The sequence below is a fragment of the Hyperolius riggenbachi genome, chromosome 3, assembly GCF_040937935.1.
Source record: "Hyperolius riggenbachi isolate aHypRig1 chromosome 3, aHypRig1.pri, whole genome shotgun sequence".
Taxonomy (NCBI): Eukaryota; Metazoa; Chordata; class Amphibia; order Anura; family Hyperoliidae; genus Hyperolius; species Hyperolius riggenbachi.
In genome coordinates, this window is record NC_090648.1 from 100,750,051 (window position 1) to 100,768,533 (window position 18,483).

The 18,483-nt window shown below is 44.0% G+C and overlaps 1 protein-coding gene across 1 annotated transcript in view; it reads right to left on the reverse strand.

Moving 5' to 3' along the window:
- The window catches only part of XPO7 (exportin 7), an 88,876-nt gene that overhangs the window by 44,807 nt on the left and 25,586 nt on the right, over positions 1 to 18,483 (reverse strand). The window contains exons 3-7 of the mRNA XM_068274706.1: positions 17,123 to 17,216; positions 16,148 to 16,314; positions 8,900 to 8,965; positions 4,837 to 4,941; positions 3,027 to 3,192 (exon numbers count right to left, since the gene is read on the reverse strand). Coding sequence (XP_068130807.1) covers positions 3,027 to 3,192; positions 4,837 to 4,941; positions 8,900 to 8,965; positions 16,148 to 16,314; positions 17,123 to 17,216 — 598 coding nt within the window. The remainder of the gene's footprint in view (positions 1 to 3,026; positions 3,193 to 4,836; positions 4,942 to 8,899; positions 8,966 to 16,147; positions 16,315 to 17,122; positions 17,217 to 18,483) is intronic.

Sequence of the window (18,483 nt, forward strand, 5' to 3'; positions counted from 1 at the left end):
ATAATAATGCAGGTAACTAGCATATTTTATTATAAATTATGCACACTCAATTCTACTTTAAACAGAAGAACTATAAATACTACCCAAAGCAGGCATGGGCAAACTCAGCCCTAGAGCTGTTACAGAACTACAAGTCCCACAATGCATTTGCCTTTATGAGTCATGACTGGCTGTCAGACTCCTGCAATGCATTGTGGGACTTTTAGTTCCTTAACAGCTGCCCATGCCTGACCTAAAGTATAAAAAGAGCCTGCCATGACAGACTGTCTTAAAGCGGACCCAAACCAAACATTTTTTTAATTAAAACTATTTAGTTGCACCACTCTGACACATACAAAGATAAATAAACACTCCTTCAAAGCTATGATCATTTCAGTGCATGCTTTTCACCCTTCTCTTTTCATAGCTAGGGTTATACTGGGGGCAGCCATTAGCAATTCCTCCATTGCCAGGCATTATCTACTCCACCAGTTTGCCGGAAAAATCCTGGCAATTTGAAAGGAAGGGAGGGATTCCTCCAATAAATGTAAAATATTTTATATTTGTCATCATGCAGCTGAAAAAAGGCTGCTATTTATTATTATAATTTAGAAAATAGATTTTGTTTCTGAAATCTTGTATTTTTAATTTGGGACCACTTTGATGCTGCAGGATCAGGGGTTGTTAAATAGTAACCTGGTAGAATGTAATTAAGACTCCCCTCGTCCCTCTTCAGGGAACCCATGTTTCCAAAGTCTGTTGAAGCTCTTCGGAAATATATCTGCCTGCATTGCTTGATTTTGGTTCAGCTGCCCCCAGCTCGACAGCCACCAAATAGGCTGTGGCTGCCAAGCTTGGGACGGGACGCGGACAGCCACCAATTAGGCTGTGGATGCCGTGCTGGGGGCAAAGAGTGGCAGCGCAGATAGGGTGGCCAGAGTTGCAACAGACATTTTTATAGAAATCCAGGCATGGCAGCAATTCCAATTGAGGCGGAGCGATCTCCTGCCTAGATAATTTACCTCGGATCAGGTAAGTATTAAACCCAGAGACCCCCCCGTGCTATATCAATAAAGGTCACCCGGGGTGAAAATAAACTAACGAAGTAAACCATTGTATCGATCTTCCTTCTCCTAAAAATGACTTTAATCTAGTTTTCAAGTTTTTACTGTTTTATTGTGTTTGCTCAATGACACATTCATTGAAATATGCCAGAGCTAAAATCTATGAACTATTGACCCTTTATCTCTTTCCTGCTAGGAAAGTGTTTTACAGTTGTAATTTCTTATCAATGTTGGTCACACTGTAGTCTGATTCAGTCCTGACCCAGATCAGAACTGCCACTTATATACCTGATGTTTAACTCTTTCAGGCAGAGAAAGAAAAAAAAGTAACACAGCACAGTTATTTGTGTGCTTGGCACTGTACACACACACATCTATCATCATGTCACATCGCCTCGGGTATCCTTTAACCTCCTCAGCAGTATGCCCGACACTGTGGCCAGGATCTATGGGGAGGATTGTGACTGCACATGACGTCGGTGACGATCCTCTCCATTAAGAAGACCGGAGCTGTGCGGGGTGGCTGCACCAATCGCTGGAACCAGGCTGGGTAATGTATAAGCGGCTGGATCGGGGAGCCGGCCACCTATACTAGCTAGCCTAGTGTTAGCTAAAGCTTTTTCAGCCATTACATCTAATAGATTTACCCTGGGGACTCTGAGGCTGCAAAACGTCCTGAGCAGCAAAACGCTCAGGAGGTTAAGATAAAGGGTATCATTCATAAAGCATTTCCGCATGCGGAAATGCTTAATACCGGTGACTTTACCGACCACTCAGCATAATCCCCATTCATAAAGGCTCTTTCCGCATGAAAAGCTGACAGAGCGATACATTTCCGCCTTGTCCGGAGTTTTTCTATATTAATCTAGAAAAAGTAACAAACACATCCATTCATAAAGATTAGAGCAAGCGGTATCCGGAAGGAAAATACCGCTTGCTCGACAGTAGCGATAGGCGGCGGATTACATGTAAATGAATGGGTCGGACCTCCCAAGCAGCATCAGGCAGAGGAGCGCACGGAGGGAATCGGGCAGCTTTTATGTTTCCGCATGTCTTCCGCCACGCTACCGCCAGCTTCCTCCAGAAAACCTCCGCACTTCTACTGCAACAGGCAACTTCTTTATGAATGCCCACCCAGAAGTCTTAATTACCGGTTGCGGAGAAGAACGGTGTTTTCCCGCACTACCGACAGCCTCTTTATGAATGATACCCAAAGCCTGTCATGAAAGTCTCTGTCTTTTTTTTACTTTAAAGAGAATCTGTACTGTGCAAATCTTACATAAATAAACGCACCAGCCTGTTTTTTGTCTTCTCCTAGCCCACTCTGTGACATTTTCGCCGCTCCCCCGCTGCTTTCTTGGTGATAAAATCACTGTTTTATTCATTTTTTTTTTGTAAACAATGAAGATGGCCGCCAAACAGCAAATACATCATCAGAGCAGGTGCCTGTTTGCAGAGGCTCCTCTCAAACGTGATTTGATTGCTGGAATGTTACACCACTTGTTGCCTTAGCTGCTTGTCTGAGTTCTGCACTGATCTTTCTGCACTCACAGCTGTTCACAAAGTCACAGCTCCTGAGCCTGCAAACGCTGGCTGTGAGCAGAGACCTTGTCTGACTCATACACACAGCACAGACACAGAGCCTGCAGGGGGCGTGGAGGAGGGGTGTATAACTTCTCCCTATCACAGCAGAGCAGTGCATTCGTCTCTGCCTCGACAGATTAGATTTATTACAGAGACAGTGCAACTGGAAAAGGCTGCAGTAATCCAGACCACATTAGAACAGGTATAGGAACTTACAGGATAGAAAAAATAAGGCTGGAAATTTTGTTACAGAGTGTCTTTAAGTACTATTTAAACAGGTTCAAATGCAGCAACACCGTTATTTTCAAATGTACAATACCCATTATTCCAGGTGAAGCTTTTCCCAACCTCCTGACCAGAACAAGGATCTTAATCAAGCCTCCTTTCCATGCAACTCACCTGAGCGCCAGCTCGTGGGGATCTGAACTGTGCAAAGATCGTCAGAGGACTCGTCAGTGGAAGTGCCGATAAAGTCAAAGTTTAGACAGTTGTGTGTAAGTTTGAGCAGTTGCATGAGCAGGTCATGCTGAGACCCGTCAGACAGGAGCAAGGACTTCCCCGATGCCTAGAAACAAAGAGAAATGGCAACTATGATTCACTGGAATTAAAGCGGACCTGAACTTAGAACTTCCTCTCTGCTCTAAAAAGATAAGCAACAGTATACCAACGTTTGAAGAACGCTTGCCATGGTATATACACATGTCTATCTCATCATGTCACATGTAATCTTAGGTACATATTAAAGAATAACTGTATTTTCGATTCCTCCTTCACAGAGTTTTTGGCAGAAGTAAAAACAAGGAACACCAAGAGCCCCAATAGTGTAATATGTACTGGTAAATGGTTATAAATGGTTACTAGATAGAGTAAATATTAATACTCACAAACTAGGGTTACCATTAGGCAACCACTGTAAAGGCAGGTGGGGAGATTTTCCTGACCCCACTCAGGAGTAAGAAGTCAGTCTCTGTAGATGAGAAAAATGGTGTTCAACCCTCCACCCAGGGTGGACTCAATATTATGCAGGAGAACAGAGGCGCCAAAAAGAATAAAGGAAGCTAAATGAGCTTAAAAAAACCAAATTCTTGGTAAATAGAGGAGGTAGTGGTGGACTTACCTCCTCCAAGTAGACACACAACAACTGTAGTAAAGACAGTCAATATATTTTATTTATGAACTCCAAATATGCAACGTGTTTCGCAGGTTTGATCCCGCTTCATCAGGCAATAACAACGGAGCAATAGCATATGTGGTCAGTAGAAGAGCTCCCGTGTAGTCTACTCATCAATCTCTCCTGTGTCCTGTTTGTCCACTGTGATCAATGGAATTTTCCATCCTCCATTTTGAAAATAACTATTACCCCAAAAGCTGCCGGGTCAGCACACTGTTAAACTGTAATATCACCAACTTGAGCCATAGGGAAACATGGACCTTACCTTGCACATAACTTGGCCTTTCAGTTATAACTGACAGCAACTGGTATATAACTGACAGCAATTGATGTATTTCAGTTCTGACAAAATCTTGTCAGAACTGGTGGTATTCATTGTGAGAAAAAAAAAAAAAAAAAAAAAAAAGGTGAGCTTCTGAGAGGAGTTGACGGGGTAAGTATGTAATATTAATTTGCAGGTAAAACGTGTTTATTTTAAATAATTTTACTCAGTTCAGGTTCCCTTTAGGAGTGATGCCTGGGTGATAGAGCTAGCCATTGTCTGACTCACTACTTATATCCTAGCTCCACTTCAATTCTACACATGCTCAGCAACCCTGTGAGAGATGTGACTACCCTGGAACTAGCATACAGCTCAATCAGTCAAGCAATAGCAACTTCAATTGGACAGGTGATGGACACATTTAAAGAGCAAGTTTATTTATAAAGTCCCTTCTCCATGTAATCCTTGCCATCAGCCTCTCTAACGGAATCTTTGCACCTCCAGCACGGCAGCTGTATGGGGAACTCCATTTAAAATGGCCAATCCACTGCTCCATCTGCCCTGTAAACGTCAGTCTTTCGTAAAGAGAACAAAATTCAGACAACTGAAAGCCTCTCACCCATGGCCTCTACAGGCTGAAATTAACATACACTGACAGAGCTCCCTCTGGCTGCCAAATCCCTGCACTGCAGCTGCTGAAATGTTAACCTTATTACAGCTCACATATTGGACATCTCATCCCTGGATACAAGCTGAAAGCATGACTTCTCACATACCTGTTTGAGCAGATTACAGGAGAGTGTGAAGATGTCAAACAGAGAGGAGTCTCGGAAGGATGAGGCAATCTTGCGGTGCTTGGTCAGAGGGTGTGTGGCATCTGCCTGCAAGGAGAAAAAAAATTACCCTCATCAGTCACTTATCCATGGTGGCGTAGTGGTTAACGCTCTTGCCTTGCAGTGCTGGGTCCGCAATTCAAGTCCCAGATAGCTCAAAATCTTCTTCCCCCTACATTGGCATCCCCCTAGACTATGATACATTCACTAAACGATACATACATAGACTATGGTAGAGCATCTTTGTCCAGTGGTGTGCTCAGGGAAGTGCAGGAAGCTGTCCCCACTCATGGTGCGCCCTGGAGATGGAGGTTACATTTAATGATGACTGTAATTTTTGGACTATAAGACTCACTTTTCTCCCCAAAAAGTGTGTGTGTGTGGGGCGGGGAGTCCCTGCGTCTTATGGTCCAAATGCAGGTAGTTCCTGACTTGCGAACGCCTGCCAATAAGAACCTTCAATCCACCGCAATGTCGGGGACTGCCATGCAGAGGAGGACACAGGGGGACAAACAGAGGACACAAGCAGGACACAAAGGAGCATAGAGGAGGACACAAGCAGGACACAAAGGAGCATAGAGGAGGACACAAGCAGGACACAAAGGAGCATAGAGGAGGACACAAGCAGGACACAAAGGAGCATAGAGGAGGACACAAGCAGGACACAAAGGAGCATAGAGGAGGACACAAGCAGGACACAAAGGAGCATAGAGGAGGACACAAGCAGGACACAAAGGAGCATAGAGGAGGACACAAGCAGGACACAAAGGAGCATAGAGGAGGACACAAGCAGGACACAAAGGAGCATAGAGGAGGACACAAGCAGGACACAAAGGAGCATAGAGGAGGACACAAGCAGGACACAAAGGAGCATAGAGGAGGACACAAGCAGGACACAAAGGAGCATAGAGGAGGACACAAGCAGGACACAAAGGAGCATAGAGGAGGACACAAAGGAGCATAGAGGAGGACACAAAGGAGCATAGAGGAGGACATAAGCAGGACACCAAGGAGCATAGAGGAGGACACAAAGGAGCATAGAGGAGCACACAAGCAGGACACAATGGAGCATAGAGGAGGACAGAGGCAGACACATGGGGGACACAAAGGGGGGGGGGGGGGGGAAGAGGAGGGCACGGAGACACAAGAGGTACAAGTGGGCATGAGATAAAAAGGGGGCACAATCGACAAGATGCCCCTTCACCATGGATGCACCAGATTCAATATATTTTTTCTCCTGGTTTTCGTCCTCTAAACCTAGGTGTGTCTTATAGTCAGGAGCGTCTTATAGTCCGAAAAATACGGCCACTCTTTCTTATATCTAGGTTGTTAGTCAGTGACCCCTTACCCTATTGTCCAGGAAAGGGGTGGGGTTAGTCAACATCTTGGGAGTGTGAGGGTGCCCAGTGATGATACAATTTTGATTGTACAATCTCACCAAATCTCTGCAGTAGTTGGGTAAGCTAAGTAAACGAATGCTTTAGGTAGTAATACCATAACACAGCCCATCTTCTGATCCCTAGACACAAGGGCCCATATGCAATTAACTTTTTAAATACATTTTGCATCATGTATTTAAAATAACATTTTTCTGCATTTTGTTTTGCAATTCAAAAAGTATTTTGAGTATTTTCTGGTGGTTTAAAAGGTATTTTATGACGAGGTGTAAAAATATCAGTTTGTGTTAGGAGAAAAGTAATTTATGGCTCATTTTACTCTGGAAAAAACGTACTTATTTGTTTATGTTTCCACATATTTAAAAATTTTCGCCATTGTGCCCCTTTAAAGCGGAATATAACCCTGCATTTCAACTTTGCTCTAAAATATTATTTACAGCATATTATATGCAAAAAGCATTTTTTTTTTACTAGACCAGCATTGGAAGGGTTAAACACAGAGGTTTAACCCTCCTGGCGGTTTGCTAAAAAAAATCGCCAGGGGGCAGCAAATCTTTTTTTAAAATTTTTTTTTTTTTTCATGTAGCGAGACAAAGTCTCGCTACATGATAGCCGCTGCTCAGCGGCATCCCCCCAGCCCCTCCGATCGCCGCCGGCGATCAGGAGATCCCGTTCAAAGAACGGGATCTCCTGGAGGGCTTTCCCCGTCGCCATGGCGATGGGGCGGGATGACGTCACCGACGTCGTGACGTCATAGGGGATTCCGATCCACCCCTGATTGGCCAGGCAGCGCACGGGGTCTGGGGTCGGGGGGGGGGGGGGGGGGGGGGCTGCGGCGCGACGGATAGCGGCGGATCGGCGGCGATCGGGCACTGCACGCAGCTAGCAAAGTGCTAGCTGCGTGCAGCAAAAAAAAAAAAAAATTATGCAAATCGGCCCAGCGGGGCCTGAGCGGTGCCTTCCGGCGGCATAGCCCGAGCTCAGCTCGGGCTTACCGCCAGGAAGGTTAAAGTTCTGTGGAGAGATATGCAGAAGTTCAGATTGTTACATTCTATTTAGTTATATGTATCTATTGATAAATGTTACACACTCTTTGGCTGTCCTCCAAGCTCCTTCTCAGTCAGAGAGAGTGAGTCACATTTAACACTTAGATACATTTATGTAAACAAAATGTATCTATTTCAGCTTTGGATGCGTCTGCAGAAATCTCCAGGAACTTTAAAGCGAGATTTTCTTATACTGTGCAAGCGCAAAATGGCAATGGGAGCGCAAATGATGAAGCGCACAGCCGACTGGCCAGTTGCCAGAAATGAAACTGGCTTGCTGCGGGGGAACGGAGGATCAGTTTGTCACGGCACGGGCACAGGACATCTGCAGGGAGCTGGTAGAAGCCCCAGGTAAGTTAAACACGTTTTTTCAGTTAAGGTTCACTTTAAAGCGGAATATAACCCTGCATTTCAACTTTGCTCTAAAACATTATTTACAGCATAGTATATGCAAAAAGCATTTTTTTTTTTTACTAGACCAGCATTGGAAGGGTTAAACACAGAGGTTTTAAGTTCCGTGCAGACTTTCAGATAGTTACATTCTATTTAGTTATATGTATATATTTAGAAATGTTACACACTCTTTGGCTGTCCTCCAACTCCTTCTCAGTGAGAGAGATGAGTCACAATAAACACTTAGATACATTTTATGTAAACAAAAAGTATCTAACTCAAGTTCGGATGCGGCTGCAAAAATCTCCAGGGACTTTAAAGCCCTGTGTAACCCTTCCAATGCTGGTCTAGTAAAAAAAAAAATGCTGGTTGCATATAATATACTGTAAATAATGTTTTAGAGCAAAGTTGAAATGCAGGGTTATATTCCGCTTTAAGCTAAATATAAGTGACATTCTTGCATTAAAACATTGCTTATTCAGAGGTTAATTAGCCAGAGAAAAGATCACTCACTGCTGCCATTGTTTTTTTTTTTTAAGCAATACCAGTTGCCTGGCTATCCAGCTGATCCTGCACCTCTAATACTTTTAGCCATAGCTCCTGAACAAGCATGCAGCAGATCAGGTGTTGCTGACATTGTCAGATCAGACAAGATTAGCTGCATGCTTGTTTCTGGTGTTATTAGTGACACTAATGCAGCTAAATAGATCAGCAGGGCTGCCAGGCAACTGGTATTGTTTAAAAGGAAACAAATATGGCAGCCTCCATATCACTCTAATCTCAGGTTCACTTTAAGAAAAGGTATGAGACAGCAGGACTAGTTATTCCATGATTTGAGTTCATCACTGAGCACAGTCCCACCCACAAAATGGGAAAGGCCATTGCTGTTACTAGTAGGAGATGGATTATTCTTAGAGTTTCAGACCCCTCAGGCTTGTATCTGCTGTGAGCAACATTTTAAATAACCAACGGCACAAAGGACTCATATAAAACACCAGACATATAAGCAGCAGATAAAAATCATACAGCAGTAGCAGCATCACATAACATTAAGCTCAATAAATTATAAACATGTATAGAGAGGGCCCCCTCCAGCATCACTAGAGATCCCTGGGATAATGCCATAGTATGCTGGGCTCTGGCACACCTGTTCAGGAAGGCGTCACTTACCTGGTTAATTTCATTGGTCAACTGGGATAAAATAGTGACCCCGATCACGCAATAGTCCACGCTGTCCTGCAGAGGGTAAACAAGAGCTGGTTACTACACAATGCAAAACCAAGAGGTGGTGGGTAAACATCAGGGGACAACCCTATATACTGACTCTCTATAATACCAGATAAGCAACAACAGCAATTATCAAACACTAAAGCAGAAGGGAAATCTCTGACTTTTAGCCAAAACTGTAATTTAAAAAAAAAAAAAAAAAAGTGTGTACAGTCATTAGCGGAAGTGCACAGTGCTCCTATAGTTACTCTGCTAGACTGAAGAGGTATGAAAACTGAACGGTAAGCTGGTATAGAGAAATGTCACGCTCAACCCACCACGCACAGAAGGCCCAATAATCCAATATGCTTTATATATGTGAAATTAGACTGCAAACCTGTAGACATGCAATACATGTCCCTACAGCTGCCTATTCTTTAGCCCAGGCTGTCAAGGCAGCTTTTAAACAACCTGGCAGTCTGGCCACTCCCCTTCCTGTAAGGCACTGTGTAATATAGGATATTCACCGAGCCTGCAATATGACTGCAATGTGCAGAAAATTGCAGTTAAGAGAAAATGGAATAGTGAAAAATTGTTTACATTTCCCTACTAATCGCAGCCCAGCAACATTGTTTATTTAAAAAAAAAAAAAAAAAAAAAATGACCTACAGCTGTGCAAAGCGATACAGGTGAACACTGATTTAACAGCCTTATCCCCACCTTCATTAACAACTTAAAGCAGGATTAAAGATTCACTTCAAACAAAGAGTTTCACTTACCTGGGGCTTCTGCCAGCCCCCTACAGCCGACCAGTCCCGCGCCAGTCCTCAACAATCCTCTGTACTCCTGCTGCAGTGCAGTTTTGTTACCGACTGTAAGTTGATGGCAACTGCATGTCCTTCGCTTTCCCATCTGCAATAGCATCCTTCCTGTGCAGGTGCAGGACGATATTGTGGACAGGAATGCGAGGAAGGATAAGCGTGGCCAGGGCGGGAGAACAGAGGATCATTAAGGATCAGCATGGGGCAGGTCGGCTGCAGGGGGTTGGCAGAAGCCCCAAGTAAGTGAAACTCTGTTTTAGGTGAATCTCCAGTTCCGCTTTAACCTGCTGGGCATTCTGATTATGCGCAGCCGCACGGCTGCGCATGGTTTTTTTTATACCTAATTTTTTTTTTAATCATGTAGCTAGCCTAGCGCTAGCTACATGATACCCCCCTCCCTGCCAATTACCACCCACCCTTCCGATCGCCGCCTATGCCCATCAGGAAATCCCGTTCTGAACGGGATATCTTCGAGGGCCTTCCCCGTCGCCATGGCGACGAACGGAATGACGTCATGACATCATAGGGAGTGCCGATCCACCCCTCAGCGCTGCCTGGCACTGATTGGCCAGGCTGCGCACGGGGTCTGGGGGGGCCCTATTACGCGGCGGCGATCGGAGAAACACACAGCTAGCAAAGTGCTAGCTGCGTGTTTCAAAAAACAAACAAAAAAATTATTCAAATCGGCCCAGCAGGGCCTGAGCGGTGGCCTCCGGCGTCTCTGGACGAGCCTGGCTCGTCCAGAACGCTAGGGAGGTTAAAGACAACATGAAGGGAGAGGGATATGGAGGGTGACATTTATTACATTTTGAACAATACTAGTTGCCTGGCAGTCCTGTTGGTTTTGTTGGCTGCAGTAGTGTCTGACTTATGCACCTGAAACAAGCATGCAGATATCCTTGTCAGATTTGTGTCAGAAACATCTAATCAGCATGCTTGGTTCAGGTTCTATGGCTAAAAGTATGAGGCATTGCAGCCAGGTAACCTGCAATGTATAAAAGGAAATAAATATGGCAGCCTCCGTATTCCTCTCACTTTAGGTGTACTTCAAATGGAACCAGAGTGGCTAGGGATATGGAAGCGAACATAATTTACTTAAAGGGAACCCTACGTGAGAGGTGTATGGAGGCTACCAGATTTATTTCCTTGTAAACCACAACAGTTGCCTGGCAGCCCAGTCTTCTGGCATAGGTAGGGTCATAATCCTGGAACAAGCATATGGCTAATCCAGTCCAACTTGAGTCAGAGCACTTGATCTGCTGCATGCTTGTTCTAGGTCTATGGCTAAAAGTATTAGGGACACCGGATCAGGGGGACTGCCTGGCAACTGGTATTGTTTAACCACTTGATGACCGCAGTGTTATGCTGGATACACACTTCGCGTTCCCGCACTCGATGCGCCAGTCGATTCACATCAACTCGATTATTTCCGACATGTCCGATTTACGTTTCGATGGATCGTTAGGTCGGTTTGGCATAACAATCATCGAAATGCGCTCGGAAATAATAGAGTCGACGCAAATCAAAGGGCGCATCGAGTGCAGGAACGTGAAGTGTGTATCCAGCATTAAACCACCCTAAAGATCAGGCTGTTATTTGCAGCACTGGGCTGTGCAGGCTTTTCAGCCTCCTGCACAGCCCAGCTAAGAAGTATGGCGATCAGACTCACCTCCTATTTTTGTCCCTAAGGAGACATGCCGCTGGAGGGGTCCGATCGTTACTGTCACTTTATTTTTTTTCTCAGCCTGTATCAGGCTGTTTATCTCTCCCTCCCTACCTCCTCCCCTCCGTGCAGAGAGTTGAACAGGATGGCGATCCGTCCTGTTCCGCCTCTCATAGGCATTAGCCTATGAGAGAACGGCGATCCCGGCCAATTAGAGGCCAGGGATCGCCGATCTCGTACAGTGCTGCGGCCCCCGGCAGCGCTGTATGCTTGTAAACAAAGGGGATTTATTTCTCCTTTCGTGTACAAGCAGCCTGCTAGCTGCGATCGGCGGCTAGCAGGCTATTCACGGAACTCAGCTCCGTGAGCGGGCGGACGATCCCTGGGAAACTGCAGCTCTAGGACTTGACGCCAATTGGCGTCAGGCAGTCCTGGGGCTGCCGCAGCGGTCACGCCCATTGACGTGAGGCGGTCTTCAAGTAGTTGAAAAGCAAAAATATGGCGGCCTCCATATCACTTTCACTTGGGGTTCCCTTTAAGGCATATTGCCTGGTTGTCCTGCTGATCACCTGCTTCTAATACTTTAGCATCAGAACCTGAACAAGCAAGCAGATCAGAGGTTTCTGTTTGAAGCCTGACGGGATATGCCGCATGCTTGTTTCAGGTGGGTGAGTCAGACACTACTGCAGCCACAGAGATCAGCAGGATAGCCAGTCAACTGGTATTGTTTAAAAGGAAATAAATATGGCAGCCTCCATATCCCTCTCCCTTCAGTTGTCCGTGAAACAGACATGTTGTATGCACAGAAAGCAAGAGCCTGAAAGCTTATGACTCTGCTCCCTGGCTGATTTTACCGATCACCTTGCCAAGCTCCAACTCACTAAACCTATCACTGCACTGAAAAGTTAAAAATTTCCAACTTGTGCGGTAAATACTTACAAGAAATGTCAAAAATTGCCATTCACAATGATAATGCATTTGGTAAATCAAGTAAAAGTTTTCAGTATTTATCTCAAGTTCTGACCAACTGGCAACACTTTCCATGCGGTAAAAGTTGACAGATGTAAAAGACAGCTGATAGGGAGAGCCACACAGTCATGCTTCTCAACCCATTTGATTTGATGCACTGGCGGGTGGGACTTCGAAAATGACAGAGCAGGAAAATAAGACATTTAAAAACGCTTCTCTGTGTCCCATTAGATATCCATATCTGTATGCTGACAAGCAGAAGAGTTCCCTCTAGTTAGCATGTATTCATATCTAAAGGGATACCGGAGATGCAGTGGATAGAAAAAGCAATGGCTCATGCAGATACTTGTGGGAAAACGCAGAGCTTTCTTCCCGACCTGCTCCATAGCTGTGAGACTTACAGAGCTGGGCTTACTGAATTTCAGCATGCTTTTTATTACCAAACTTCTACAGCATGCAGTAAATCTCAATGAATTTGGGGAAAAAATTATGATACCGAATGCAGTATTTTACCAGCCCAAATTATTTTACTGAACTGCCCTTAGAGAATTGTAGCCATAGTCACAAAAACACAAACAAGTCACAAAATCCGCTAACAACCACTGTTGGCTCCATGGGTTGTATTTTTCTTCTAAACTGAAATGGAGTTGCATGAAATAGCTTGAAGAAAAGGCAGGGAACACACTGCAGATCTGATGAGTAATGTAAAAGGGTCAAAGGAGACAAAGAAAACCTGCCAGCACTTCCTATACTCAGCAGTGAGGAGGATTATACAGGGATTAAAGGAAATAATCTAGTGGTCCTACAATGGAATGCATCGCAGTCATCAAATAAATGCTGAGAATAAACCTATTACACGGACAGATGTAACGCTTTGTCTAGTTTTAAAACAGTGATGAGATTTATTTTTAATGCTGCCTGTGGAGATAAAAGTGCTAGCAAACGCCTTAATGACTAAGAAGGGAATAAAGAGGCGCCAAATGGAGTATAAAATAGTTAAAAACGCTAAAAACTAAAAGGTTGAGGTGGCTTACCTCAGACAACTCACTTTGAGCAGAAATGTTTATTAATAAGCACAGGCAACGCATTTCGTGGGATCTAGCCCACTTCCTTAGGCCAAATAAAGTGCCACTGCAGTCTAATAGCCGCATTCAGAGGCGCCTCGAATGCGGCTATTAGACTGCAGTGGCACTTTATTTGGCCTAAAGAAGTGGGCTAGATCCCACGAAACGCGTTGCCTGTGCTTATTAATAAACATTTCTGCTCAAAGTGAGTTGTCGTCTATGAGGTAAGCCACCTCAACCTTTTAGTTTTTAGTGTTTTTAACCCTTTTATACTCCCATTGGGCGCCTCTTTACTCCCTTCTGTGTCATACTCCCCTCCACGTTCCAGTGAGGGGAGTCCAATGCACCAAATTTGAGGCGGAATCCACACCACCTCATGGTTTTAGAGTGCATGAGGTTCTTTACCAAGAGAGCGACCGCCTCCAAGATCACTGGCTTATCTGAGTGGAGTCAGGTATAAGACACTCCACCTGCTTGAAGTGGTCGGTTGCCCCGTGTGCAACCCACCTTTGTAAGTATTCCCTTTTCAAACACCATTTATCCATCTACCTGTGATATACTGCACAATTTGGGCTCCCGTTGTCTTTGTGTTTTTTCCCAGTACCCTATCCTTAATGACTAGTGCAGTGATATTGTTTCCATTTTTGTAGGCTAGCTCAACATTCTTGTTAGGAGATGGGTAGAAAAGAGCAGCAATGCAGCGGAACACTGGTATGCAGCCCAAATGTATCTTTAACTCAGTACTGTTATTAAAGAGAACCTGTATCTTACCGTTTATGGACATTGAGACAATGTTACTGCCCCTTCCTTCCTGATTACCATGTACCCACTGCTGGCCAACTGACATTAGGTCTAATTATGCTATAATGGTGACAGCGTAGGTAGGTATCTCTCTAGTACTAATCCTGAAGATCATACACCTAAGTCTAGCAAAGGTGGTGGGTGCAGGACCAAGTAGCCACAGTCCATACAAGTATCCAAGGGTCCGCAGACCACTTTAACAGGAACTTTATATTGCTCCATATACAGACAATTCATTGTAAAACCAACGATTGTTTGAGCCACACAGGGTCTCCTTTATCAAGGCAGTTACGATATAACTGCCCAGATATTCCCAGGAGCAATCATATTCACAGGACAAGTGGCTGTGGTGATCATTTAGAAAACCTGACCTAAAGCCGTGTACACACGCAGATTAAACACAGCCCAGGGGGCCGATACAAAAATAAAAAAATCTAGAGTGTGTACAGGAATCACTCGATGTTGCTTTAAGATCCAGCATGGCTGATCTTTGGCGACGTCCGATGTCTGTGCGACCCAGAGTTCATTGTTCTGCCACTCATCCCCCTGCAGGACGCCGGTGTTTGCAGTACGTTGCCCCTCTGCCCACCTCAATAGCAACACATGCATTGCTAACCTACAGGCTGGTGATGCTTCTGTACAGCATCGGACCGCAAACTGTCACCCAAGGGAACGATTCTGACAACAGTATTTGTGCATGTGGCTTAATCCTATGACTCAAAGCACCTTGAACACTCTAATCTGCAAGTTTCTCTTATGCTGGGCATACACGGCTCGATTGAGCCATTAAAATGGCTCGATAGAGAATTTCCGATCTCCCGCCCGATCGTTCCCGGATAGCAGTGAATGGAAAAAGATAAGAAAAACGAGTGGGAAATAAGAGAATCGCCTGCGGAATCGAGCGGCGAAACGATCGGGTGGGAGGATCGAGTGGCAAAATCAAGCCGTGTATGCCCAGCATTAGAAGCACTGTTGAATGCTAATAGTGTTTCTATGTTTACAGAAACTAATTAAACTTGAAAAAAATGAAAAAAAAAGATTTGTCATGAATCCTTTCAATGCATAGAGCCAAACTAAAAACACAAATTTTTTCTCAAAAAAAGCAAAACATCCTAAGTTATGGCAAAACCAGGAAACTGCATCCGTGCCAATGAGAGTCTGCCTTACAGTATTTAGCCAAAGGCTTTACATTGTGAAGGCCCTATTTAAAAGCCAAGATGATTGCAACAGTAAATCTGTATCGGTGTGTACAGTAGGTCTGGCTCCCACTTCACTTTTCCACTGCCTTTAAGGGCATCCAAACAAATTAAACTGAGCCTATATTCGGTATCAAACTCTACAAGCTGTTGTCACTATAGTGGGGGTGTCTAGAATGGGAGGGGCATAACACTACAGGGGGAACGTGCATGGCTGAACCCCATGACCCAGGAACTCCAAATACATTTGAAAGGTCTGCTGGGGCTCAGTGTAACTCCATTAGTAACAGCCACCAATCACACCAGTCGGGTGTGCCGCAAGGCTTTACCGCATCACTTTAATAAACATTTGGAACAAATCCATACTGATATTTACTGCTATGAAATAGATTTGTTTAGTTTGGCAATAGACATTGAAAAAAAAAAAAAAGTATTACATAACCTGGCATGAAAAGAAAAGTTGGGTTTTACCAATAGGAATGGTCAATCAGATGCAAATAATTTCGAGTTGATGCAGGATTATGCACATATTTATGCAAATTGATGCAGCTTCCAAATGGACCAATCAAATTTTAAGTCAGCAGGATTTCCTTGGTTCATGTTCAAGCTGTATAAATTTGCATAATACTGCATCAACTCAAATTTCTTTGCATCTTGTTGACCATCTCTATTCAGCAGTCATCTAATGGGGCACTCACCTGTAGGAAGCGTGTGACGTCCACAATGACGCTGCGGAATACATATTCGTCCTTCTGGCAATCGAACCAGCCCAGCTTGGTGATGCGGGCATAGAGCTGGATCAGTGCTTGGGTGACAAAGGAAGCAAGCTTGGGGCGAGTGGCCAGGTAGTTCAGCACATAGTTTCCTGAAATAGAGGTGACAGAGGAAGAAATGAAGAAAAAAACAAAACAAAAAACCCACTACTGGAGAAAGATCCCCCTATTACAATATGAAACCGTCAGATTATCGATTATGCCAATACCTCCAACCAATACTAAAAAAATCTGTTTAAAGCGCAACCGGTTTTCAATCTGTAATCCTAATCTCCAATGCGCCCACTGTGTGTCCATATGTCCTGTCTCCTTCTGCCCTTCCACGATTGGCCACGGTACAGTGTCCATCCGCCCCGCTACACAGATTACGACGTCTTGTGTGATGATGCACACACCCCTGCCCCATGCAGTTTAGAGCGCCACCAGCTAGTATGTTAGGTTGAACAATCAAAATGACACCATTAGGCTCCTTCCCCCACACTCGCGTTTTTTGAAGTGTTTTGCAGGCAGCAATGCAATCCTCAGTGACATCACAAGTGCATCAGAGACGGTCTGGTGCCCCACCATCCATGCGTTGTGATACACAGCGGAATCGCAAGGCACAGTTTCCGATTAAAATACGAGAGGGATTGAGATTCCCATGAATTAAAAGGAATAGGCATTACAACCGCATCGGCCAAAATTGCCACCCATGTTTCCCAATATGCTCAAGTGGTGGGTAAAAGAAAAAAAAAAACCACACAGTTCAGCTTCTACTGAAGAGCATTAAAAAAAAGTATTACAACAAAGGATGTTATAAGTAGACATTATGCAGCAACAAACAGGCTTTATTATGGGTTTCAGTATCTCAGAAGATTGCAACCCCAGCCCCCTCGCTCCAACCATATCTTCTGTACTCACGTATATCAATCCTCTGCTCCAGTGGTAGGGGATTGCTGCTCCGGGACACCAGTTTGGTCAAGCATGTGGCAGCAAGTAATTGTGAATAGGAGGACTGGAAATAGAGCAAAAAATAATTCAAAGGGGTGTTCCACTTCATACAATGCTGATTTAAAACAATAAAACTTCCTTAAAGTGGACCTGAACTTATGCACCCCATATGTATTTAGAGAATTTAGCTTAATCCCCCCCTAATCTGTGACTAATCACAACTGGAATTTGATCTCTCAAGTGTGTCAGCTCAGGAATTTGTAAACAGAGGCTGTTAATGTTAACCCTTAAAGGACAACTGAAGTGAGAGGGATATGGAGGCTGCCATATTTATTTCCATCTAAGCAATTTCAGTTGCCAGGCCCTCCTGCTGACCCTCTGCCTCTAATACGATTATCCATAGCCCCTGAACAAGCATGCAGCAGATCAGGTGTTTCTGACATTAATGTCAGATCTGACAAGACTAGCTGCATGCTTGTTTCTGGTGTTATTCAGATACTACTGCAGAGAAATAGACCAGGTATTGATTAAAAGAAAATAAATATGGCAGCCTCCGTATACCTCTTACTTCAGTTCCCCTTTAAAAGCAGGAAGTAGACATTGAAGATTTATTGCAGGACTTGTTTCAGCTGTAACATAGAAAATGTTTTTCTTTAAAGGTTATTATGCTGTTGATTATATTTTAGAGCAGAGAGGAAGTTCTGAGTTCAGGTCCGCTTTAAAACTTCACACACAAAAAAAAAAAAAAAAAAAAAAAAAAAAAAACCACTAAAGACTGCTATGACAAAAATTTAAAAAAAATTGTAAAGTGCTTATGTATACAATGTAGGTTTTTTCCAGAGTAAAATGCCCTATAAATTACGTTTTTCCTTTGTTGCTATCACTTACAGCAAGTAGTAAAAAGCTGACAGATAATGGACTAGTGCCAGGGTTTCTCAACCTTGTCCTCATGTACCCCCCCAACAGTGCATGTTGTGTGGAAAACCACACAGTTAGTTAGCAAGCTTTGATGAGACATTAACTAATCTGAATGTTTGTTGGGGGTACTCGAGGAATGAGTCGAGAAACCGCTGGACTAGTCCATCTCTTCATGGGAGATTCTTAGCATTTCCTTTTGGCCAGCCTCCATATTTGTTTGCACACGGTTTTCGCAGTTGGACTAAGCAACTGCCATTTACTAAGTGCTTTTGTTAAAAATAAAAAAATGCCAAAGAATTCCCCATGAGCAGATGGACTAGTGCAAAGCATGTCAGATCTATCACTACTGTCTCTAAATTTCCATTAATATAAGTGACAATGACATAGGAAAGAGGTACCAGTAATTTATGATG